This window comes from Cololabis saira, chromosome 7 (assembly GCF_033807715.1).
Source record: "Cololabis saira isolate AMF1-May2022 chromosome 7, fColSai1.1, whole genome shotgun sequence".
Taxonomy (NCBI): Eukaryota; Metazoa; Chordata; class Actinopteri; order Beloniformes; family Belonidae; genus Cololabis; species Cololabis saira.
The window spans coordinates 36,621,822-36,647,463 of NC_084593.1; the positions used below are offsets into that span (position 1 = coordinate 36,621,822).

The 25,642-nt window shown below is 44.0% G+C and overlaps 1 protein-coding gene across 10 annotated transcripts in view; it reads right to left on the bottom strand.

Annotated features, from left to right (window-relative positions):
• Positions 1–25,642, bottom strand: part of tenm2a (teneurin transmembrane protein 2a) — a 246,226-nt gene that overhangs the window by 48,036 nt on the left and 172,548 nt on the right. For all 10 annotated transcript variants that reach the window (XM_061725794.1, XM_061725796.1, XM_061725795.1 and 7 more), the window contains 2 exons: positions 13,905–14,143; positions 836–958 (listed from right to left, as the gene is read on the bottom strand). In XM_061725794.1, the coding sequence (XP_061581778.1) occupies positions 836–958; positions 13,905–14,143 (362 nt within the window). The remainder of the gene's footprint in view (positions 1–835; positions 959–13,904; positions 14,144–25,642) is intronic.

Here is a 25,642-nt window from a genome sequence, read left to right on the forward strand (position 1 = left end):
GATAGAAACCTGGCTCCACAAAACTCAACAGCAAAGTGGTTAAACAGCACACACAGAGAGCAGATCCGGTGCTGCACCCTAAATTGCATGAATATATTATCCGAGTATGTTTTGGAAGAAAAAAAAAAAAATATATATATATATAAATGCGTTTTATTTTTGCAGTTAAAGAGTTTAAAAGACAAAAAATAAATAAAAATTAGGCTTTCTTGGTTTTATTATTTCAAATAAATCCAACAATATGTTTGTCTGGCCCTACACGAAATAGAAATTAATTAATATTAAAAAAAAATCAATAACAAAAATCCTTTTCCTATCCTGTCTGCGGCTCTCAGACTGAAGCCAATTTGTTCCTGCTGGGGAAAAGATCCACGCTCAAAAATACAAAGTCATTACTGTGATTTCTTTCAGAAGTAAGTAGCAGTTTAGCTGAGTACTGTTTACAGCTGCGGATTAGCGCACATTCAGAGATCTGATTAATAATCCCAGTTCCTGGATGCTTGAATGTGTGTGGACCTAATTTAAAGTAAAATACAGAGCCCCAAATCATCAGAATAAACGAAGATGTCACCCCAGCGGAGCTCATAAATGCATTTTTTAACAGTTATTATGCAATATTTGAGTTTTATGGCAGATGAATTTCACCTAAATCAGGCTTAAGCTGCACACGCTCACTTAATGCTTGTAAAGAATGCATTTGTTGTTGATTTTGGCCCCTTTTCACATGATTTGTTGCAAAAGAAGAAAAATACACAACATTAGCAGCCTGGTTCTTGCTGCTGATGCTGATGCCTGCGTGGATGAGAGTGTGGGGCGTGTGCTTCGTGGTGCATACCTCTGCCTCCAGAGGGCAGTGTGGCCACATCGCTGTTGACGGGCAGGCCGGCTCCCAGTCCGTTGTTTAACACGGGGCCGTCGGAGGGCTTCAGCTGCCACGTCAGACCCAGCAAGTTGATCGCTGCACAAAGAGACGCAGAGAAGGGGGCGTGGGGAGGGACGGGTGTGAGAGATGGCAGGGTGGTGAGGTGAGGACATTTCATTTGCATGGTGCATCGCCGACAGGCCAAGGGAACCAGCTGAAAGCTCATCAGGAGGCCGACCTGAGTCGGAGCTGTCATTTCTACTGTATATGCAGCCAATCCTGCAGCTTTTACACAATCTGCCTTCATAGTTGTTTTGCTCTGATCTTATGGCAGGTTACTTTAGGCACCAAGTGTGAGAAAAAGCCTTACAAAGCATTTAATCAAAAACCACAAAAATCTCCTTTTCTGTCTCTGCTTCAGCCTCCAACAACCATCCTCTGAAACGGCAGCATCTCCTGCTTCATTCGAGGCCTTCGCGGAGAGCAGGTGACAGATAGCTCTCTGAAGAGAGCACTCCATGGCTCTCCTCTCCTTCTCCCTTCCTTCTTTGTTTTGTTTTGGGTTGTGTTATTGTGTGCAGGTGGTAAGAGGCTGCTGGAGTGCGTTCGCTCTTCACTTTGTCAGCTTTTTACTCTCCCCACGTCTCTTCCCTCCTCATCCTGCTGCCAAACACTTTTCTATCCACCAAAAAACACAGGAGGAACCCAGCAGCCCTGCTCCCTTACTGCATGCGTGGACGGAAAGTATTTCTCCTCCGCCAGGTAGGATTTCTGTTTGCTGCAAATTGTTGTTTGGGGATAATTTCATAGTAAAAAGGCACAATGCACCTGCTGGATTGTGTGCATTCATAAATTGTGTAATATGGGCTTGGCTGCTACGGCATGAATGGGAGGTTGTGCAGGATGTATTATGTAGGAGTTGTTGCACACCTCTCAGCATCGGCTTTATCCCCAACCGCACAAGACTTACAACACCTGCATCTGGAGCCTGGGAATCAATTTCCATCTTGTCAAATTCCATCTTCACTTGCCGAGGGTTTGCACACACGAGGACGGGTGTAAAAGTTTTAGGAGATGAGGAACGCGGTTGTAGGATTTACTCTCATTCTCTCCATGGATGTCCCATCTCTCCCTCCATTTCTTTGTTTCCTACTTCTTATTAAATGCTTCCTCTCTTCCCCCGTCCCTCACCCGTCCCTCGCTGCTTCGTGGTCAAAGGAAAGCGCTGACGCCATGGCTGCTGGCTGGCCTTCAGCGTTTCCACTGGGTGGGGGTGTGTTGGTGTCAAAAAAAAAAAAAAAAAAACAGGAGACAGAGCGAGAGTGTGATTGCCCCCTCTGTTTCTTGTCTCTTATATACACTTTTTGCCCTTTCCTCTTTAATCACGCTGACCTTCATTCCTCCCACTCTTTTCCTTTTAATTCCCCCTTTTTTGGCCTTCTTTTTTCTTATCTCTCCCTGTCCTTCCTTGTAGATAACGAAGACGCGCACGCACACACCCCCACCCCACCCACACACACACACACACACACAGATGGTATCTTAGTGAGCTGTCGATACAAAGATTGCCTATTGAATCAGTTGGAGACAGTAAGCAGCTGTGAATCTATTGTGGCGGCGCTTTCAGTCGAGGTCACCCCCAAAAACACATCAGACAGCCCCGTGGTTCGCTCGTTCAATATGCCTGATGGCCGTTTCCATGTGGCGGTGACAGTTGGTGAACCTCTTTAGATTTTTCTGGATTTGCTTCTGTCTTTTCTGTTTGCGCTCATTGCTCTCATTTTTTGGGGGTTTTGTTTTTAACTTTTGTGACAAGGCTGTTCAAGATTGACAAGTTGACCAACAGATGGCACACTTACACCTTGTTGGGAAGCCGCGGCTTTGTCAACAGGTCTGCAGCCGGACGCAAGAAAGACAATTGGAGACACCTGTGATTGCTCTCCTCGCCCCCTCGCCCGTTTTCACAGCACGTTCACAGCACCGTGTTAGGGCCTCATTTTTGTGAGAAGCAAAAAAAATGAAGAAAAAATAAATACAAACGAGAAGACGTATTTAGCTTTTTTTTGGGTTGCCAAAATTTTAAGTGTCTTTTTTTTTTTTTTTTTTCTGGTCATAATTGCCATAATTACTGTTTTCAAGCTGCATTTCAAGGCTTTATTAAGTGCCGGGCCAATAACGCCTGTCTGAATCGAAATCGACTGACAGCCAAGATGGTACTCTGAGTTGGAATGACTTTCTTTTCACTCTGTCTGCTTTTTACTATGTGTGCTCATTTTAACGGGCACACACACACACACACACACACGCACACGCACACGCACACGCACACGCACACGCACACGCACACGCACACACACGCACACGCACACACGCACACACACGCACACGCACACGCACACACACACACCCGCGCGCAAAGATCGTACAGACGCAGGCATAACAAGCAAACGTGTTGCATTAAAAATAGATTCATGAGGTTTTTATGTAATATTAATTTATAATTCAGACAGGCATAAGTGGCCGCCTGTATTATCTGCAGAAGAAGCAGAAGCACGTGTGATCCCGTGGTTAAACAAAAAGAATAAGATGTACGTAGGTGCCATTGAGATGAAAATGAGGAGATGGGGCGGGGGGGGGGGGGCGGGGAGGTTCATTGGCCCTTTGGCTCTGAGAGCAAAGAGGGGAGGCCAATGTTCAGCAACTCAGAGAGACGGCGACAGACCTCGGCAGAAAGCAGGAGCAGCGCGGAGAACAGAGAGAATGCTGGAGGACAGCAACTTAGAGAATATTAAAGGACGTAAGAAAAAATCCCCGGAGGATGAAAGAAAGAATAGAAAAATAGACTACTGATGAGGGTGCAGAGTTGGGAGAAAGAGAAGAACCCCCCCCCCACAGACACACATACACACACAGATGAACAAGGGGAGGGAGGAGATGCTTAGCATGGAAGAAAGATTTAAGGGACGAGGCCTCTGTGCTCTTTGACTGTCTGGATGAGAAAAGACGGCTGTGATTCCGTCTCCGGCTTCGTGGCTCACAGCACCAGTTCCTCTGACAGCAATCCAACGCAAATATGCACGTTTTAAACAATGCTCATCTCTCTCACAGTTAAAGGGTGTAAATTGATTTCTGCATGAAAAGGAGAAAAAAAAAAGAGAGAGCCAAAGATAAAGAAAGGTGACTTTGCGGACGGCGCACTGAATGTCCCCTGAGTGGGAAATATTGTATCATCATCATTCTGTTCTCTGCAACATGCTCCAACTGTTCTCCTGCTCCCCCTGTTTCTCTTCCCCTCCTTTCTGCTCTCGTGTCTCTCGCCTCTTTCTGTCTCAACTCAACCTTATCACTGCCTATTTAAACAGCAGCATCTCCAAATGAACCAGTTGTGATGCAGCTAATTGTACTATAGAGAGTGAATGGCCTCTTGCATGAATGTGTGTGCCATTTCTTCTGCCATGCAAGTCGCTTTACACAAAGAGCACACTCACACACGCATGGGCAAAACACTTTCATTCGCCTTCTCCCCTGGCCAACCTAATAAATGCATATTAACTGTTCTAATTCACCAGTAAATTAACAACTCTGACCTCAATTAAGGCAGTAATTGTAGCTGAGACCAGCCCCCTTATTCTTGGCCTGGCTTCTAATTGGTTTAGGAAGCTTTTTACTGTCTTTTTTTTTGTTTTATGTGTTTTCTTTTCCCTTCTTTTCCCCGATCCCTTCCTCTCCCAATAGGTGAAGCCCTCTCTGAGCTGGCTGGCAGGCAGTTTGGTGCCTGAAACAAACCCTGTCCACTAGGGCTGTTCGATTAATCGATTTTAAATCGTAATCGCGATTATGTAATTAGAACGATGTTAAAATGTGAAAATCGTAAAATCGATTTTTCACTTTTTTTTTTTTTTTTACCTTGTCTGCACACATATTAATGATTGATACCATATTAATGATTGATAGAAATACCTCTCAATACCTGTGACAAGAAGTGCCCCATCGGTCACAACTTATTTTACAGAGTTTTGCACTTTATTCATTCATTTTTGGTTTAATAAGAGCAAAGTTTGCACTTAAAGCCCAATGGGGCAAATGTTCAATAAAAAAACAGCATATTTGAAATCATTTCTTTGCCTTTTGTCAATTCACAAAATAATCGTAATCGTAATCGAAAATCGGATTTTGAGAGAAAAAAATCAAGATTTTATTTTTGGGCAAAATCAAACAGCCCTACTGTCCACTAAAAGATGCCACCTTAACAAAGAGCAGCATGGGCTTGTCTGTCCGTATCATTCGTACCTTTTCTGATACGGGAGCGCTGCGCTAACGTCGGAGCGACTGAGGGAAGGACTGTGTGCTCTCTGTGGTTCTCAATACTCCGGGCCTTTTCGGGTATTACATAAAACGTTTCCTACAACATCCACTCATGCAATCTATAAATATGGTTGTTCTCTCTCTCCTCTAGAAGACGCAGCTCGCCGAGATGGTTTAGAGTCTCAGACAAAGGGATGGGGGCGGCTGTTGGCGGCTGCCCTCGTGGGTCACGTACACTCAGGAGAGATGATTTGTCTGCGTCGGAGAGTGTGTACGTCTGAGTATGCATGCTGCAAATTGCATGGTATTATCAACAGGCGCACCATGCTGCAACCCCCGAGGGCACCTCCTCGCCCAGCTGATGCAACTGAACTGTAATTGACTGCAACACAAAAGGTTACTGTATGTGAGTCTGCAGGCAGTCCTACCTGGGAAAAGACAGGGATGGCAATTCAGCCGAAATGGCTTCCTCACCGGCACCGAAAGCACCGAAGCGGCCGTATATATGTGTGTGTGCGTGTCTGCGGGCTTGTTTTAATGGATATGTGTGATTAGCTAAATGAAAAGAGATGTGCATCTGAGTGATGTCCTTCTTTCTGAATCCTCATTTCCTCTTCAGATATCTGTACCCTGACCCTCCCTCCTCCCTCGCACCAACCCACTCTGCCTCACCTCATCCCCGCCTGCCGCGGTCCTTTCCCTCCCATCGATCTGTATTAGAAACAGGATATGAGGAACTATGCTATCTTATCACAGATCAGAGAGTGGGAGAGAAATAGTGAGGACGAGAAAGACTGAGTACCTTTTGGGAGGCCCGGGAGATGGAGAAACTCAAAGAAAATGAGAGGCAGAGGAAGAATAGAAAGAGGGGATGGCGTTTTCTTTCACGCTGCCTTCATCCATCTTCCGTTTCAAACACAGGACTAATGTAACACCGTAGACCTAATTGGGCTCAGTATTGGCTCCAGATAAGACCTGTGCTAATGAATAAATGAATGAGGAAATGAGGTAAATGAGCCTAGGCACGCCAATGCAAGCAAAATGAACACCACTCAGAAAGGCATCGGTCAGGCTGCGACTTCTGTGTTTGCACACAAAATTCAGCCATGAAATATAATTTCCTCCGAGGCGCGCGCAGAAAAACATAAAGTCAAAGGATAAAAGTTGGAACTTAAACAACTGTGCACCCTGATTTGTATTACCTGACCAGAGCAGATGACCCGTTTATCCCTCATGGTGCAGATGGCGTAGCACCTTGTGCCTGGTCCTGGCCATGCCCTGCCCTTTTTCCTGGACTGGCAGCGTGTGGTAAGATCCTAACCTTTATCCGTGCGACAGGCCCTGCTGCTGCGGACACACGCTACACGTCTGATCCTTCTGCCCAGGTTCCTGCATCCACCATATGCCCAACTGTGCCTTCACCTCCAAAACACATAGCACGCACACACCAAATGCAGAAGTACACAGACACCTACACTGGCATGAGTGACACATCCTGACCTCTCGCTGTTCCACCTTGGATCAGCAGAAGGGAAGCCACATGCAATGTGAGAGGGGACTGTGGGGTCAAGGAGCTGCGTTTGGAGAGGAGCCACACTGTGAAAGCTGCAGATTCAACACAAGTCAGCAGCTGGTATATTAGAGGGATGTTTTTGAAAAACTAAAAACAGGGAGAAATGTGTTAAACCCACCCCCCCCCCCCCCCGCAACTTATTTAAAAGGTTAAAAAAAGCTGCACCAAATAACTCATTATACTCAACATCAAACATGCAGTTGGACGGTGTTTTCAGTATGAGCCATGATTAATAAGAAGGAAAAAAAAAAACACATTTCTTCTCATTTCTGTTCTTTTTTCAAAAAAAATAATTCGCTTCTTAGGGACCTAAAAATATTTCAAGAAAAAATTCAGAGGAGAAAAATGTTCCATCATGTCCGGCATAGTAGGAGGGAGATTTCTACATATTTTCACATAATAAACGTACAAATAAGAAGCCTTTTATTGCTATTTTTTGCCACAATTTTAAGCGTGTACTACAGGATTCAGGAAGCATAATTAAGAAGAGACACGGAGCCACTGACAGAGTGTGGGAACCCTGTCTTTTAAGTAATTGAATTTTCCTGTTTACCAGGTGTGGATTTGATAACTTTTGAGTTGCGGATACGTCTTTGATTATTATCTATTTACCTTGCGAAACTAGCGAGCTGTGAACGGTAAAAACCATTAACATGCTATTATGCAAGAGGACAGCGATGCGGCTGCGCTGACGCCAGGCGCTTACGGCCGCGAGGAGGAGCGGGCAGTAAGCGATTGTGATCAGTCTGGAGCAGCAAGACGGCAGTGATGGATGGAAAGTGGTCGGCTCAGAGGCATGAAGGTCACACTCGATGACAGTGTATCTGAGTGTGTGCTGTGTGGCTCTGTTTAATCAACAGACAGGGGAGCTGAGAGCAAAGCCTAAAAATACATTGCGTCTGCATGTGTACGCGTACATATATGTGTGTGTGTGTGTGTCTAATTCTCATTCATCAGTGGTGACAGCAGCATGTGGGGTGTGCCACTGTGCTCAACAATTCACCACTCACAAGCACGCACATAGTCACATATGAAGTGCTCCTGCAAAGGTGACACAAGCGCCCGCTAGCCAGAGTTTACTCATAGCAGTCAAGGGCACGCCTGTGTGTGTGTGTGTGTGTGTGTGTACATATGGGTATGTGAAAACAGTCCACCTGGACACAACTGGTTTGACACGTCCTCGATCTTTCATCCATCACGCCAGCCTCACCTCTCATTTGCAACCAGAATGCGTCTCTTTCTGTCTTTTTTTCCCCCCTCTCTTTGTGTACATGCTCTGTCCTCCGAGGCGTGCGTTCTTCATCCCTTTTTTTATCCTCCCTAACTTCTTTTGTCAACACCTCCTCTTCCCGTCCTCCGCAGCGTCCCGCTGTCCTCTCGTCTCACTGTCACACTCCCTCTGTTCTGTGCTTGCTGTGATCAATTAGGAGACATTAGTCCCACGGTTATTCCAGGTGACACCAGCCTCTGGAGGCCGCAATCTCCTTCATCTCTCCTCCTCCTGCCTCACTTCAGTTTATCCTCTCCACACCTGGTTGTCCTGTCACTCCCGCTCCTCCTCCTTATCGTCTCCGTCTCCCCTCTCGGGAGGGGAAACAACAGACCCCCACTCTTGACGCAATCTTGCACACTCACACCTCACACCGTTGACAGTGACATATCAGCCGCAACTCTTCAGTCATTTATCCCTCATTTCCTTACCCCCCCCTTTGCATTTGCCCGTGCCCTCCATGCACCAGCCGCGCGGCTTCCCTTTCTTTCTTTCCTTTTCCTTTTTTTCCCCACAACTATCTTGCCCTCTCCAGGTCCCCCCATTCTCAATGATGGACCCGTCTCTCCTCCTATATGCCAACCGTTCACCTGTATCCTAGCAACCACCTCTTCCTTGGCTGGGGTGCACCATGCGGAGCAAGCAAACAAGACGCCGGGAGAATAAGTAACAAGAACCCCTCGTTTCCATCCATTCAGCCATTCCTCCGCACGCAAAGAGGAGGCCATACTCCACTGGAGTTTGGAGCAAAACACTTTTATCTGAAAGCACAACTGTCTGTTCTCACACACTCTCTTTAATACTGAATGAAGAAATACACAGATTCACAGCTGTACAAGACCCCCCCCCGCCTCCCCATAGTGCATCTATGTGTGTATGTTTATCTCCTCCGTAGCTCCGTTCCAGCAGTAGGATAGTGCTTCAGAGAGATATTGTCAGCCGTGCTCCTGATGCATGCCTTTCTAAAAGGCTCTCAGGGTGTACACGTACACGTGTCTCCGGAAGATTGTCGGGCAATTTCTGAGGCTTTATTTATCGTCTTGAAAAATAGGAAAGCAGAGAAAGGCAAACAATCAGCTGCACAAAAATGTCTGTGCACACATGGGGAGTTCTTGTGGTGGGAGGACTCATGCACGTACACATTTATTCATGCATTCAAAAAAAAAAAAGAAAGAAAAAATGCTGTTCAGGCACATGTGTCCTGATGTAATTTATGATCGGGCTCCAGGGTGGACGCCTCAGAGGGGTCCCATTCACGCTGCGTGGCTCCGGGGCGCGCGGCACAAAATCCCCCCCCCCCCCCCCCCCCCCCCCCCCAGTGATTGCCAGGCCCACACGTCCACGTGCGCGGCACAACAAACAAGGTGCGGCAAAAACCCCCTTATGAGCGGTGAACCTGTGGCGCGATTAACGCTACAAAAAGCTCAGTAAACACAAGGGTTTCAAGCTTGGCAGCACCGCTGCAGCTCTCTCCGGCACGCCGCGGAGCACCAGCACAAGACGCTTCCCCGCCGCAGCTGAAAGGAGGACTTACAGTTAGCAGGAGTGGAGATAAAAAGAGCATCATTTCAGCCTCATTTGGCTCACGGACCAGAGCTGGACCATTAAGTTTGGTGGCGTAAAGTACTGCGCTCCAAGTGCAGCGGTGTACAGTGCGCTGCACTTGGAAAGTGGTTCTTGTTTGTGCTATAAATACACCTATTAATAAAGTAATCTCTTAGTTTTGCTGACAAGCTAATAATACCAATTATTAAGACAGACAGCCACTGTCATTAATAAGTTGTCTCCGGCATCCGCTCAAATGGTGCATCAAAACTAAAGCGGCGGTGGAAAAAAGAAAAGGTAAAAGCAACAATTAGTCTTTGAAATAGGCATGTCTTACGTGGATGATTATTTGGAAATTATATGTTCTTAATGAAAGCAAAGATGTGCATGATTAGCAGGCTGACGCTACTAATAAAATAAAAGCTGAACAACCACAGGTTTTACCTCTGTCTGCACTCCAATACATCCCTTTCCCTCAATTATTTATGAGGGGAATGTTTTACTCTTTGTAGTGGCCGTGCACCCCCCACCCCTGTCCTGGAGCTCCATATGTGGCTGTCCAGTGCAGTGTGACCGAGCGAGGCTCAGGAGGGGATGGATCTGTCTGTGTGCTCCAGGCGAAGGGGCCTTGATCTTCTCTGGAGGACACACACACACCAATCTCAAGGGCACTCCGAGGGGGTGTACAAAAGACACAAAGACACGCGAGCAATGGACAAAAGAACAGACACAAACACACACACAGGAACAGATAGTTAGTGTGTGTCTTGCAGACTGGACGTCCAGGATGCAACACGGAACGCTGCACAGACACACACTTACTGTGATGGAGAGATTATTGGTAATACGTAAATATATAAAACACATATATTTAAAAAGCAATTACAACCGCATTAATAATGTATGTGGAGTCAGCGAGGGGGCTGCTCCTTTCGCTGATGCAACTGTTTTCTAAGATCTCCCCATCTGTTGACTCTGGTCTCCGGGGTAAGAGGCCAATCAGGGGCTGAGTGGCACATCTGCCTCTCCCCACACACACCTACACACCCACAGGGCCGGCTGAAATACACACACCTTCTCCTCTTCATGCTGTGTCTCAAGCGCTGCCACCCCAACCCACAGACGTACAGCACAGGTCTGTTTTCTCTGGACCAGTTGGTCAGATCAGGAAAGAATAAAATCAGTGCCCACACACTAGGAATGGGCGATATTTTACCGTTCATGATAAACCGTCCAAAAAATTCCCCACGGTAAGAATTTGTCATCTCGCGGTAAAAATGATAAATTCCCGTTGATGATGTTTTTGTGTAAAGCGGATTTTTGGTTCTGTGTTAAATCCACGCACAACGTATGTGAAGGAAGGAAGGAAGGAAGGAAGGAAGGAAGGAAGGAAGGAAGGAAGGAAGGAAGGAAGGAAGGAAGGAAGGAAGGAAGAAAGGAAGGAAGGAAGGAAGGAAGGAAGGAAGGAAGGAAGGAAGGAAGAAAGGAAGGAAGGAAGGAAGGAAGGAAGGAAGGAAGGAAGGAAGGAAGGAAGGAAGGAAGGGAGAAAACAAGGAAAGAAGGAAGGAAGGGAGAAAAGAGGAAGGATTTGTCATCTCGCGGTAAAAACGATAAATTCCCGTTGATGACGTTTTTGTGTAAAGCGGATTTTTGGTTCTGTGTTAAATCCACGCACAACGTATGTGAAGGAAGGAAGGAAGGAAGGAAGGAAGGAAGGAAGGAAGGAAGGAAGGAAGGAAGGAAGGAAGAAAGGAAGGAAGGAAGGAAGGAAGGAAGGAAGGAAGGAAGGGAGAAAACAAGGAAAGAAGGAAGGAAGGGAGAAAAGAGGAAGGGAAGAAGGAAGGAGAGAGCAGGAGGAAAGAAGGAAGGAAGGAAGGAAGAAAACAAGGAAAGGAGAAAGGAAGGGAGAAAAGAGGAAGGGAAGAAGGAAGGAAGGAAGGAAGGAAGGAAGGAAGGAAGGAAGGAAGAAAGGAAGGAAGGAAGAAAGGATCCACGCACAACGTATGTGAAGGAAGGAAGGAAGGAAGGAAGGAAGGAAGGAAGGAAGGAAGAAAGGAAGGAAGGAAGGAAGGAAGGAAGGAAGGAAGGAAGGAAGGAAGGAAGGAAGAAAGGAAGGAAGGAAGGAAGGAAGGAAGGAAGGAAGGGAGAAAACAAGGAAAGAAGGAAGGAAGGGAGAAAAGAGGAAGGGAAGAAGGAAGGAGAGAGCAGGAGGAAAGAAGGAAGGAAGGAAGGAAGGAAGGAAGGGAGAAAACAAGGAAAGGAGAAAGGAAGGGAGAAAAGAGGAAGGGAAGAAGGAAGGAAGGAAGGAAGGAAGGAAGGAAGGAAGAAAGGAAGGAAGGAAGAAAGGAAGGAAGGAAGGAAGGAAGGAAGGAAGGGAGAAAACAAGGAAAGAAGGAAGGAAGGGAGAAAAGAGGAAGGGAAGAAGGAAGGAAGGAAGGAAGGAAGGAAGGGAGGGAGAAAAGAGGAAGGGAAGAAGGAAGGAAAGAAGGAAGGAAGGGGGAGAAGGAAGGGAGAAAACAAGGAAAGGAGAAAGGAAGGGAGAAAAGAGGAAGGGAAGAAGGAAGGAGAGAGCAGGAGGAAAGGAAGGAAGAAAGGAAGGAAGGAAGGAAGGAAGGAAGGAAGGAAGGAAGGGAGAAAACAAGGAAAGGAGAAAGGAAGGGAGAAAAGAGGAAGGGAAGAAGGAAGGAGAGAGCAGGAGGAAAGGAAGGAAGGAAGGAAGGAAGGGAGAAAAGAGGAAGGGAAGAAGGAAGGAAGGAAGGAAGGAAGGAAGGAAGGAAGGAAGGAAGGAAGGAAGGAAGGAAGGAAGGAAGGAAGAAAAGGGGAGAAGAAAGGGAAAAAAGAAGGAAGGAAGGAAATGAGCCTGAAAGAAAAAAAGAAAGAAAGAAAGAAAGAAAGAAAGAAAGAAAGAAAGAAAGAAAGAAAGAAAGAAAGAAAGAAAGAAAGAAAGAAAGAAAGAAAGAAAGAAAGAAAGAAAGAAAGAAAGAAAGAAAGAAAGAAAGAAAGAAAGAAAGATAAATTCCCGTTGATGACGTTTTTGTGTAACAAACTTGGCGGATCTGAGAGTGAGATAGATTTATAGTTGAAAAGGTGGAGTTGAATTGGTATTTTTTTTATCATCATTTTTATCGTTATCAGGATAAATGCCAGAAATTATCGTGATACATTTTTTAGTCCATACCGCCCATCCCTACCACACACACACTCGCACACTCTCCGAGGACGTCTTTCCTCTCTCTTTCCTCTCTCTTTCCTCTCTCTCCCCACAGATCCACTGGTAGACAGCCTTCAGGATCTCTTCCTGATGTTCTTCGTGAGAGCCGTCCTCTGGGAATCTGCCGTTCCTTTAAGTTTGACTATCACACACCGGCTTCAGATCCGTAGGAACCGTTCCCCGTCCTGCTGACTCTGTTAGGATTCCCACGTTGACTGATACCTGCTAAGAGGAGCAGTCTCAGTCCGATTGGCTGTTTACCAGTGCTGAGTGGAGTCCAGGGTGGCTACTGCGAGGCTGATGAGACAAAGCCGCACGTGAGAAAGCGCACGCGTCCCATTTCTGCTCCGTATTTTTAGCGGGCCGTTAACCTGACACCTTTTTGATGAAGTGCGGGGAGAATAAAAACGGTCAAAGTTCAGACATTGTAGGCCGGCGCGAAAACAAACAAGACGGACCAGAAATAAAAAGATCTGCTCAAGTGTGACTGAGGCCACACTCTGTTGCGTTTAACATTTGAAAACAGAAAACTTTGTCCACCCTTCTTCGGACGAGCTCAACCTCTGAAAAATTGAACATTCTTCATCCGCTGCACAACACATTTCAGTCTGTAAATGCGACTGTCGTGGTCTAATGTGGTTAAACAAGCATTTTGAGACAATGAAATAGTGCAGACATTTGCTTCATGATTGCTTTTCTGCGCTGCTATGTACCCTTCCCTGCCTTGTCAAGCCTATATCACATGACCTTTCCCAGAAGACGACAGGAACAAGCCTTAAAGATGTAGTAAAGATGGTGTAAACGACATCATGAATTGACTTTGTTACCCTTGGAATCACTTCTACATTTAACAACGATGCAGCTGCAAAGAGGTGCAGGAGGAAAGTCATTATAAAATCCTCATGCAACAAGGATCATTTCCAAATGGAGCATGGATCGTTACGTGATATGTGTTTATGGCGGTGTGGTGTGCATGGAGATCATTACCAGTATGGAGTGGAACAGCTAACGTGGGCGCAGAGAGAGGTTTGGATTTAAAACAGCATTTTAAAAAGAAACTAGTCAGGACCTAACCTGAGCTTGAATTAATTCAGGGGAAGGGTACTTCACCAGCTATATTTAATGTGTGTGCACTTACCGATGAAGTAGGACAGTAGTATGGCCAGCAGGGTGGCGGCTGCGATGGCTGTCACCGCCGCACACTTCCAGCTGCAGTATTTGGACGGCTTCTTGAGCTTGAAGGCTGAGCGGGAGAAGGTGTTTCTGGGTAGCAGGCGAGGGGGCGGAGAGTACACCGTCCCCGACGTCAGGGGGTAACCGGGGGAGGAGCTACTGAAGAGAGGGGTGGTCCCCGAAGACGTCTTGAATAAGAAGTGCCTGAACAGAAAAGAGGAGATGCATCACGAAAAAGGTTGAGGCAGACTAGGGCTGGGCGATATATCGAGATTTTAATATATATCGATATATTTTCAAACGCGATATGGTACGAGAAAATATCGTTTATATCGATTAAAATTTTTTTTTTTTAATGATTTTGATATAGCTTATTTTGTGACAAATTGACTTGAATGTTTTATTTGAGATTTGCACAAATGTTTTGTTATTTGCACAACTGTCAACCTCAGTGGAAAAGTCTGCCTGTTATTGTACAGTGTATTTTAATTTAATTGTTGTGCAGGAAAGGGATATTTGTTTTATTTTATTCAAGAAACATTTTTATTCTATATATGCAGGCAGTTTATTTTTATTTCATTTGTTTTATACATTCTGATATAGTGCAGACCTCTGTTAATAAAGGAACCTGTGTGACATTTGGCACGAGGCTTTGTATTAAAACTGACTGTTTTTTTAAGGGTTTGCCTCAGAAAAAAATGAAGCTAACAGAGATGCTATGCTATAATGCTTTGGGGGAAACCCCAATTATGGCACAGAAAAAATATCGAGATATATATCGAGTATCGCCATTCAGCTAGAAAATATCGAGATATGACTTTTGGTCCATATCGCCCAGCCCTGAGGCAGACGTTACGATACTCGTTGATACTTTGAAAAAAAAAAAACAGCAAAAAGAAGAAGAAAAAAAGAGCAATGTTCCATCAAAGGGTAACAGACCTACAGACCGACCACAGCCCAGACGACAGGGCCACTTATGAGAAGCTGTTGACGCTACAATATGGCAGGAAGGGTTCATCAGACAGAAATATTGAACAATGTGCCTCCAATTCAGCCCAGTTCCAGTCCAGCGTCTCCGCGTAACCGCCACCTGCTCAACTGCCTTTTCTTTCTTCCACGCCCTTGATTTTCTCCTGTTCACCCCACTTATGATGTACCTCGTCTCTGCCCTTGATGGCTGCTCAGGATCAGCCCAATCCTGTGCCCCCCCCACCCTCCTCCCTGCTCTCTATTTCCCCTGTCCTCATTGTCCAGGTGGGGTCAGGGCTCAGAGAGAGCATAAAGAGGAGATTTGGACCACTGTCCTTCTGCTCATATTGCCTTTTATTCTCTGCTATCACTCCACCTGCTCGGCCATCATTTGTCTTTCGCCACTCTCCTTCACGCCTGCATCCTATTTCAGCACAGTCCTCTCCTATTCTCAAGCATCTTTGCACTCCAATCATGTCCTTTCCAAAAAAGATGCCCCTCCTCTCAGTCAAAATCTTGTTTTTCACGAAACCTTGAGGGGACGCAGTGGCCACGGCGAGAAAAAGAAAAAGCTGTACTTGAAGAAATTTATAAAGGACGTAGTGAAGGAAAAAAAAAAAGAAAAACTTTTGTGAAACCTTTGCACCATCTTCTGCGACATTCACTCTCAGCCCACATGGGGAGAGAGGAGATGCCCCCACACACACCTCAGGTGGTATGACAGAACAAAGCCCTCGGGTGAGTGTGACATATCAGGGGAGGAAAGGTCACATGACTGTCTCAGAGGGGGCGTAAAGACTTCTCGTTTTGGAAGAGCTTGCTTTTTTTGTGTGTGTGTGTGTGTTTGTGTGTGAAAGTGGGAGTGTGTATATCTTTGATATTTATTTTGTTTTGACCTTGAGAGTGAGGACTGCAGAAAAAGGAAAGTGCATCTCTCAAAAGCAAGAAGCCGGCCCCGAGACATAGTTTTTTTACGCATGTCAACATGTTCTTCTTCTTCTGCAAGCTCTTATTTATTCAATTAACATTCGATGTATAAACACATTTATCCCCGATTCTGGTTTAATCAACACTGTAATACCATGCAAACAGTTTTTCTGGGTACGTCCTTACACAGCAAACAGGCCGTTAAACAAGACAATAATAGGAATACGTACATATGCTAATGACGTTTACCCTGTAAATGAAGAAATTAGATTACAAACCTCATCAACCTCGTCGTGGCAGTGGTAATTAAAAAAAACGGTTCTGTTTGTGCCCATATTTTAATAGCTTTGTTTGGTCTCAGCTGTAATCTCACTGTGATCATCTTCATATCACAAACCCTTTCCTCGTTATTTGTGTGGCTTAAACCATTATCTTTTTTCTCCCCATTAGAGCAGAACTTTAAGAAAGACTGTCTTACTGGTACACAGGGAATATACCCGGAAAATATAGGATTTAAATTTAAATTTACACCATGAACTGTTTTGATTTCTTTTTTTTTTAATCTCTTTCCAGAAATCCCAATTTTTGGAGCAAACAAATGAATGAAATGGTCCACCATCCCATCGTCTCTGAACTATAATTAAGATGTGCCGCTCTACTTTGAGGGGACCAAACAGGCATTAAAGTATTTCATCTGTACCTTCCACTCATACTCCCTCTGCGGTGGTCATTTGTATCCTGTTTTAAAAGTTTTAAAAGCTTTTTTCTTTGACTTTGATCTGGTTTTTTGTTTACTCTCATGTTGAAGTGCTTTGATTTTTCTGAAATCCTCCCTCTCTCATCCTCATCCTCTGTGTACATGACATGAGCCGTTTTAATTTGCTTTTTTTAAAAAATAAATGATTTCGTTGAGGCAGGTTGCCATGGTTAATGGATAATTCTCTCCGGCTGCAGTGGTCCACACTTTAGTTTTCACAACTTTCTTGGTAACCTTTGTACTTTGACAGGATGAAAATGAATCAAGAGTTCAGCTTCGGTAAATCATCCTTAACTCTTTGTTTGGTGGTCGAAGGGAAAGTATGCGCGGCAAGGTGGGGATGAACCTGCAGTTCAGACTGTTATGTGGGATGGATTTTTTGGAGAGTTATTTAACCACATTACAGTGCTACTTAGGGTTGCAAAATTCCGGGAATTTTCAAAGTTGGAAACTTTCCATGGGAATTAACAGGAATATATGGGAATTAATGGGAATATACGGGAATTAACAGGAATATATGGGAATTAACGGGAATTAACGGGAATAAATAAGAAATTTACAGAATTGAAGGTTGGCCCTTAACAGGGAACTTAAATATAGTTGGGGGAAATATATTGTAGCATAGTCTTGGCTAAAACAACCAGATTTAATGCAAGTACACTCCTCAATCACATGCACACAGCACATTGCTTACTGCAGGGCTATTGAGGCCGCACCCCCTGGGGTCATTTTACTTTTTGATTGGGTGGGGGAGTGGGGTGAGTTAGTATTTACTCAACATTCATGTTTTTGTTGTTCATTAAAATAATTGTTCATACAAGAATAAAAACTAAAGTTCTATTCAAATAAATCTGTTGAAATGTCATGTTTTTGTATTATCTTGCATGGATATCTGCTTATGACAAAATAAATATTTACATTTATGTTTGGATATGATACAGTTTGTTTAAATTACCCCAATTTCCAGTTAATTCCCATAAATTCCCCTAATTTCCCATAATTCCCATAATTCCCATGGAAAGTTTCCAATTTTGAATATTTCCAAAATTCCCCACCTTAACTTCCCATGGAAAGTTTCCGGAAAGTTTCTGGAAATTTACCGGACATTTTCCACCCCTTTGCAACCCTAGTGCTACTCCTTCATCTCCTGCCTGGCAGCTCCATCTACAGCATCCACTGACCAATGTATTTATTCACTATCCATCGGCTTTACGTGTCCAAACCACGTCAGTCTCGCCAATCTTACTTTACATCCTAGATGTCTATCTGTGGCTCTTCCTCTGACGTGTTTGCTGTTAACCCTGTCCGTTATAACCTAACAATCCCAGCACTCCCAATTAACACCTAAATCTCTTCAATTCCGCTGCCTCCAGCTCTGCTTCCCGGTTCCTGCTCTGTTAAATCACATGCCAAGCCCTACAAATGACTTGAACACGTCAACACATCATTACGGAATCAGCGGCAGCAAACAAATTGGTTGATTTTCCTGAAAGCAACCTGCTAGAGACAGACAGCTAAGGCCAGACATTTTCAATAATTAATTCTGCTTAAAAGAAATTCCTGGCATCTTTCTTGCAGCTCGACTTTTAATCTTTGTGCTTTCTGAGTAAACAAAAAAAAAAAAAAACAACCCCCAAACAATCCGAATACAAAGACTAAAATCAAAAATCCCTGAATAATTGCTGACGTCTTTGGGGGTTTGCTAAAAGACCCGGACACGTGACTCACGTCTGCACAGATGTGTGTCGGGGCTGTTGTCACTGGTTTTAATACTAGACGTACTGGACTGGGTGGCGAAGAAAAAAGCAAACAGTGTTAAGTGATCTATCTCCTTAAACAAATTTAGATTTTTAATCTTTAATCTCTGCTGCTTCATGAGAGTATGCCTTTACATGACTCCTCTTGTCCTAAAACAGTTGGTGAAAACAGGTAATGGGCTCAAAGGATGTAGGTTTGGTTTGGGAGCACTGCACCACTCGTCATCAATTATTTAGCTCGTCTGTGCTCGTTTCTCTCTCTCCCTCTCTGTCCATTTTGTGCCCCTGATTTTTGGATTGTTATCACGCTGAATTCTTCATGTTTCCTCTGCTCCACCTCTCATCCCTCCTTTCCCTGCTCTGTGACACCGAGGAAATGCAAACAAAGACACCTGACAGAGCAAGACCGAGAGGACACAAAGGCCTGGCATGCTCGGGGAGTCGGAAGTTATTGTCTGAAATTACCACGCTCATAGTGTCACCGCCATCAATTGTATTATGCATGCATGAATCTATAAAGCGGCCAAATGCAAGAAATGCACGTATGTGTGTGTGTGTGTATGCGCAAATGCAGACACACTCTTCAAGGTCAAGCAGCATGTGTCTACTTGAAGTCATTTCCACAGCCGTTGAATCACTCTGTGATGGCGAGGCCACTGCTAATTAATTACACTGCTCCTAATGTGTGAGAGTGAGCTGGTGCATCTTTGCATTCTGTGCGACACAATGAACGCCATTTGATGTGCCGGTATGTATTTGAACTTGTACACTGACATCAGTTCAATCTGGAGCTTTGTTGTGCGCGTGCAGGAGCTCCACTGCAAGCTTGTGTGGGATGGGAATATGTCTGTGGGCCGCACTAATTACAAGTAGGAATGGAAAGTGTCTAATGTGCTCTGGGGAGGTAATTGACATTGATTTATGTTGTGGATGGCGATGGAGGGGTTCTATCATAGCAGGCAGCCAGCAATCACAACTCTGTATCATTAGGCTGGGCTGTGTGCATGTGTGTGCCTCTGTGTGCTTGTGCATTTGTGTGTGAATATTGTGGGATTTTTGACAGTGGTCCAGCATGGAAATGTCAGACATAATTAGAGAGAGCTGACAGAGACCCCCCCCACCACACCCTTCACCAGCCACTGCTACCTTGCTGCCTTGGATCTGCTCATACACACACATATAAACACATACAGAACAGAGAACTAACACACACAAACACGGACACACGTATACACTTAGACATAAGCGCCCACCCACGCACAAACAGTAGAGATTTATGTGGGTTTTCTTTTATGAGCTTGCCCTGCATGTGCGACCAAATGTTTAATTTGCATCCCTGCTGCACAAAAAGTGACAGAAAGTAGAGGATGGAGATCAAGGCTATAGATTAGAAGACAGGCAGAGAGAATAAGAGTGGATTTGTTTACTCTCCATTCCAACACTGCTCCCCATTGAGAGAATAGAGGACCTGGACAATTAACCACAGAACAGAGAGCATGCTGGGTAATTAGCAGGAAGTCAAAGCTCGCATTCCCCTTGAGCGAACAAACACACATGCTAATGCTTGCCCACACAGACACATACACCCACTGTTCATTTTCTCAGCTTTCACAAACATGTGGTTGCCTCGGATAGCAGTCTGACAATCATCATCAGATGTAAAGAACAATTAACAGAGGTCAACTCGCTAGCAGAGAGACTGAAAAACAATCTGATCTGAGAATGAAGGAGAGGGCCCTCGGGGAGGGGAGGATGCTTAAGGACCACTTAGTGCGAATTGTTGCCTTCTATAAGTGTAGGGGGAAAAAAAATCATTGCGAAATAGCTGTAATACAATAGGCATTCATTTACTGAGTATAGCTTAAAGTTGGGATTAAAAAAGTTTATCTCATGTGAAAACATGTCAAAATGTGTAATTCTTGTACACTGACTTTCTTTTTCTTCTTTTATTTTGCTAAAAAAAACTAAGCTGTATATCTTATTGAGTTAAAACAAAAAACAAATTTGTCAAGAAAAAGCTTCCCTCTAATTGCCTTAACTTAACCTTTGCATATAGCGACAGAATAAAAATGACATGTACAAATTAATAACTTCTGATTGAACCTAACGTAATCACAGGCTTGGAAAGTTGGTGCCATTTATTTAAGCCTTTGATGTTACAATACACACGTAGATAAAATCATTCAGCTGCCACAATCCTTCATAAGGTTTGTGTTTAAATTCTCCTCCCCAGAGTGTTGCAATGCTTGATTGAAGTCGCAGAACAAAAGAAAAGATCAAAAGATGAGAATAAAATGGCATGGTAACTTATTTTCATCATCTCATAAAAAAAAAAGCAAAGACATCAATGCACACAGTTAAAACTCTACTGATGGCTTCATGATGACATTTTTGTCAACATAACTGGTGTTCAATAAAATCTCACAGAAAACATGTTTTTTTTCCAACATTGAATTATACATTTTTATCAGTGTTTATTTTACTGAGTGGACGTATTAAAGGGCACATTCATGTAGCAAAACAGTAATATTGCACTTTTTTAATGTAAAGGTAATTACTGAAAATATTCATGAAATATTCATGCTGATGTGTTTATGATTGGCATAAGACAAATAAAGTATCAAATCTTGTTTAAATGTTGTTTTCCTATTGTAACTGAAGAACGCTTGTTGTAGTTATTGGTTTAATATAAACTGCTCTCCGGTACCAAACGTATTGAACCAATTAAAAAAAATACTACAATTTAAAATGACAACGACGACTCCAGAATTGCTAAATAATTCCTTGGTTCAACAAGCTGCGGCGGCGTATTGTTTCATAGTTTATTATTATATTAAGTTATGAAATCTCATGGGATGTTTAACTATAGTATTATTATATCGTTATATATAATAGTATGGTGATATAATTTGGTTATATGTTATAATATTCTATAATATTTATATTATATTAGGATATTACTATATTATTATTCTACATTGTATAGTGCTACACCACTCTATATGATAATTATTTATTTGTTTAACTTATTTACTTTCGAATTAATATTGTCAATTTATGTATCTACTTTCATCACCTTATCCACACACACACACACACACACACACACACACACACACACACACACACACACACACACACACACTGATGTTGTCTTCTGTTGTAAAAAAAAAAAAAAAAAAAAAAAAAAGCTGCGGCGGCAAAAAGCAACACCAGTCAGTGACCGGCAGCCCAACGCCACTGCACCCGTGTTATGTCTGTTGTTTCCCTGACTGCTTGCAAGCCTGTGCAGTAGTTTCCAGAGGCACTTTCTTCTGTGTCCCTTAGAAATCAATTAAAATCCAGAAGATCTAAACCAAAAGAATAATATTGGGCCTTCGAAGAGAAAATGAATTAGGATGGCTGGTCATGCCATTAATTAATAAATAATGTGTTATAAATTACATTTATCTTTCTGAAATCATGATACTTTGTCAATTTGTGATTAGTTCATAGATTTTCACTTAGGGGATGCAAATCCAGTTGCTATCCTCGATCTAATCGATTCAAACACTCACATGCACAACCACACACCGACACACACACACACACCCTGCACTGACAAGCTGTTGGGCCACCTGATTACAAACTTGATCCATGTGACCACCTACAGCTAATCCTGATCCGCCTAAAAAGTTTTCCTGCAAGAGTAGGGTGTCCAAAACTCCAACAATGCTCTGAACAACAATGTGTTTCTAATGGGAATATTTGTGGCCAGATTACATTTTTGATACAGCATTTAGTGGCTCTAGCTGGTATTTTAAGGTACAGTTTTATTGGCTTTGGCCTAAAGCAGAGGTAATTCCAGCTCGTTATAAATAAATATCCACATTTGTGTGCTTACTTAATCATGGAGGGACTGCAAAAGAAGTGAAAGTGCAATTTAGTTTATTAGTGTAGTAAAGTAACAAGGTTAAATCATTCACAATGGTGGTTTGTTTTTTTGTCTTTACACCAGTTTACACTTCTATCTGTCCTAACAGTATTACATTTAAAGATAAACTGATGTGGCGCACGCCCACGTCCCACCTTGACCCCTCCCCGTCAGGGATGGGAATCGAGAACTGGCCCCAATAGTTCGATTCTGTGGAATCGTTAACCCGCCTGCCTAACGATTCCATTTATAGGAGAGACTTCTGCCAACGCCTGACGCATTTTGTATTTTGGCTAAGAATGTTACCAACATGGAGTTGAGGCAGAAACCATAGACCATAACAATGGACGAAGCATTTGGTCACATGACCCATTGGTTTCTGAAGACTGGTTTTCTTCGTACAGAGCGCAGTTATGTCACTTAGCAAGTCGTCAGGAACACACCCACTGGGGGGACATTTTAACATGGAGGTCAACGGAGATGGACTCGCTTTTGCAGCTGCCCTCTATCTGTCAGTCGATAAAATTTAATGCATAAAAACTGTTAGAGTCCAAAAGTTGATCATTGTGATTTTATTTGTCACAATGTTCATTTGAAAAGGTTCTTTTTTTTCAGCTTAAGCCAGCTTTGATTTAGATGAAGTTTGAGTGCAAAATATTGGTGCATACTTGAAATTAAAGTGTTAATGCAACCAAAGTCATTTGTACTATATATAATTGGATGAGAATCGATACGAGAGCCGATACAGGAACCGATAGTCGAGATCGATATTGGAACCGCTATCTGTAAATCCTTTGCAATTCCCATCCCTGCTCCCCGTCCTCCGCTGCTCTCTCCAGATAGATTTAGAGGCTTCAGCCATCTCAGTGATCCTATTTCTCCCTCGGAGTACTGTCCTACAGTGGAGAAGCCAGGAGGTGCCGGGGAATTTCCTGAGATCACAGAGAGATTGAACCTGGCATCAGCTAGGCAAGCGGCTCCAAGGGACCGATTGGAAATCAGGTGCTTTCACGGAAAAAAATTCCGCGACACATGCGCACACGTGCATCCACACTCACACGGAGCAATGCGTTCTTTCTCTCTGTTTCTTGCTTCCATACACGCACAGTGGCAGCAGCCATCTATAGTCATTTATCTCACACCGGTAAATGTATCCATGTTCCACGGGACCCAATCTCCCTCCTCTGCCTTTCTATCTTCTCTCACACACACTCCCCAAAACAATCTTCTTCAATCACCACCTCTCTCTGATTCTTTGCCTCTCTGTCCCTCTTTATCTCTCCCTTCTCTGCTGTGAACCATTTCTGCCCCGCAATCCCCCCACCTCGACTTATATTTCTCTGCTGGATCACCTATCTCCCCATCGTCTGCTGCTATCCCTCTTCTTCTCTGCCAGTCATCCGAGCCCTAGAGTGTTCTTAGGTGATCAATCTTCATCCTTTCAGGGCTGTCACACCGTTGGGTCAAGCCAAAGCACACACACAAAGGGGCACACACATATTTACTACAGCGAGTGGACAACAAATGCCAAGATTTGCATACGATCACAATGGGGAGCAGTCGGAGTCGCCGAGGGCACACATGGTTGGATGTAATCACACAGTAAACACAAATGTACTCAATCACACGCTCACTCCCTCACATAAACAGGTTGCTCATCATTTCCTATGGCTGGTGGTTATAATGTGATGGAGAAGTCGCTCTGCCAGCACAGGAGTGGTGTGACTCTTTGGCGGAGTCTGGTTGGCTCTGACCCAATTGCAAGCTCCAGCAGCTCCAGCCAGCCCACCCAGCCTCTGCCACAGACGGGACTAGAGCACGGAGCCCAGTCTGGGGTGGGGGGGCGGAGAGGAAATGTCTCCTTGCCGCTTCAGGCTTCATTCACAGCGATGGGCTCTTAGCCATGCCCGGCCCCAGCACCTGAACATGAACAAATACATGCACCGCAGCGGGCTTGACGGTGCGGTTCTGTGACGCACCATTTAAATCTGTGAGCATAGCGAGCACAGTCCGGATCAGTGGAAACAAGACTTACAACTTAATTTTGTTTCACCAAAGATCACTGCATCATTTGTGACAAGAGAAACAAGAAGGATAACTCTCCTCAAATTATTTTCACATCACTATGGAAACACAGGTAAAGATAAGCAATGCAAGTCTCTTTTTTTTTAGGGTATTGGTATTCTTGTTCAACACCAAGCCTCTTACCTCTCAAGCATACCAACACAATGCTTCAGCGCGGGCTGAGTATAGACCCGATATCGGTAGGGCTGAATTAAACATGGCCCTGCCTCATAAATACTGCACCGGGCCAGCACTCTGGGGAGCTTATCTGGGCCCATCAGAACTGGAAGCTCCAGCGCCCAGCTGGAGAAACACAACTACAACTTGCAGACTAAATGCTTCGAGAGCGGCTGTGCACGCGGCAAGCAGGGATGTACGTAGCGTCGCTCCCGCTGCATGCCTCATGAATAGTGATACCCTGCATGAATCCTCTGTTTGCCTGTTAAGTGGTCTTTGTGTACTGGCAAAACCACATGTGTGGCATGTGTGAAAAGGTTTGTATTTCCTGCCAGCTCACTGCAGGCTGCATGTATAACAGCTCTGATGCATGTACCTTTTCTTTTTTGGTGTGATCCTTGATGAGGTAGAGAGTGTATGAGCGACCCACGTTCTGTTTCATATGCCACGTGCTGCAAGTTGCTCAGTGAACAAAAATGTGTAGATGAATCATCCACAAATTAGGTTATGTGTTAAAAAAAATATGCTTGTCTCCCAGAGACAAATTAGTTGAGCCGTTCATCTGAAATGTGAAAGCCCCTGCTTTTCTTCGTAACCCTACGTCTACATCATTCATGGTATCTATGCATCACTGCCTTGGAGATTATCAAAAGATGTCAGTCTCTCAGGCCTTCATAAAAATTTCAAAAAGAAGAAAAATACAAATATAAATGCATCATGAGGGACGCAATGAGTAACAAAATGGCGTTGGGTGAGCGCGAATGAACAAATAATCACAGAGAGCCTTATAAGTGCAGTTAATTTCAGAAAAACTGATGATGGAGGTCGATCCACGGTAATATATGTGCTGCTTTATGGTGCGCTCCGACCATTGTGGGCCAAATATTTGAAACAGTCAATACCCATGTCTTTTTGTCTATGTGCAATTTGAGTTTGCTGGAAATACTGAAGCAGGAAGAGTTATTTGATGGGTTTTAAATTTTGTGGAACTGAATGCTAAATGGTCCGTTGTTTTCTTGCATCCTTATCTCGATGAAACAAGGTGCTTAGTACTCATGCTGAAGTTCTCCACTTAGGCCTGTAGATGTTTTTCTTTAGTTTATATTCATGTATTCGGGTTTGTTAGGGAGTGTGAAAAT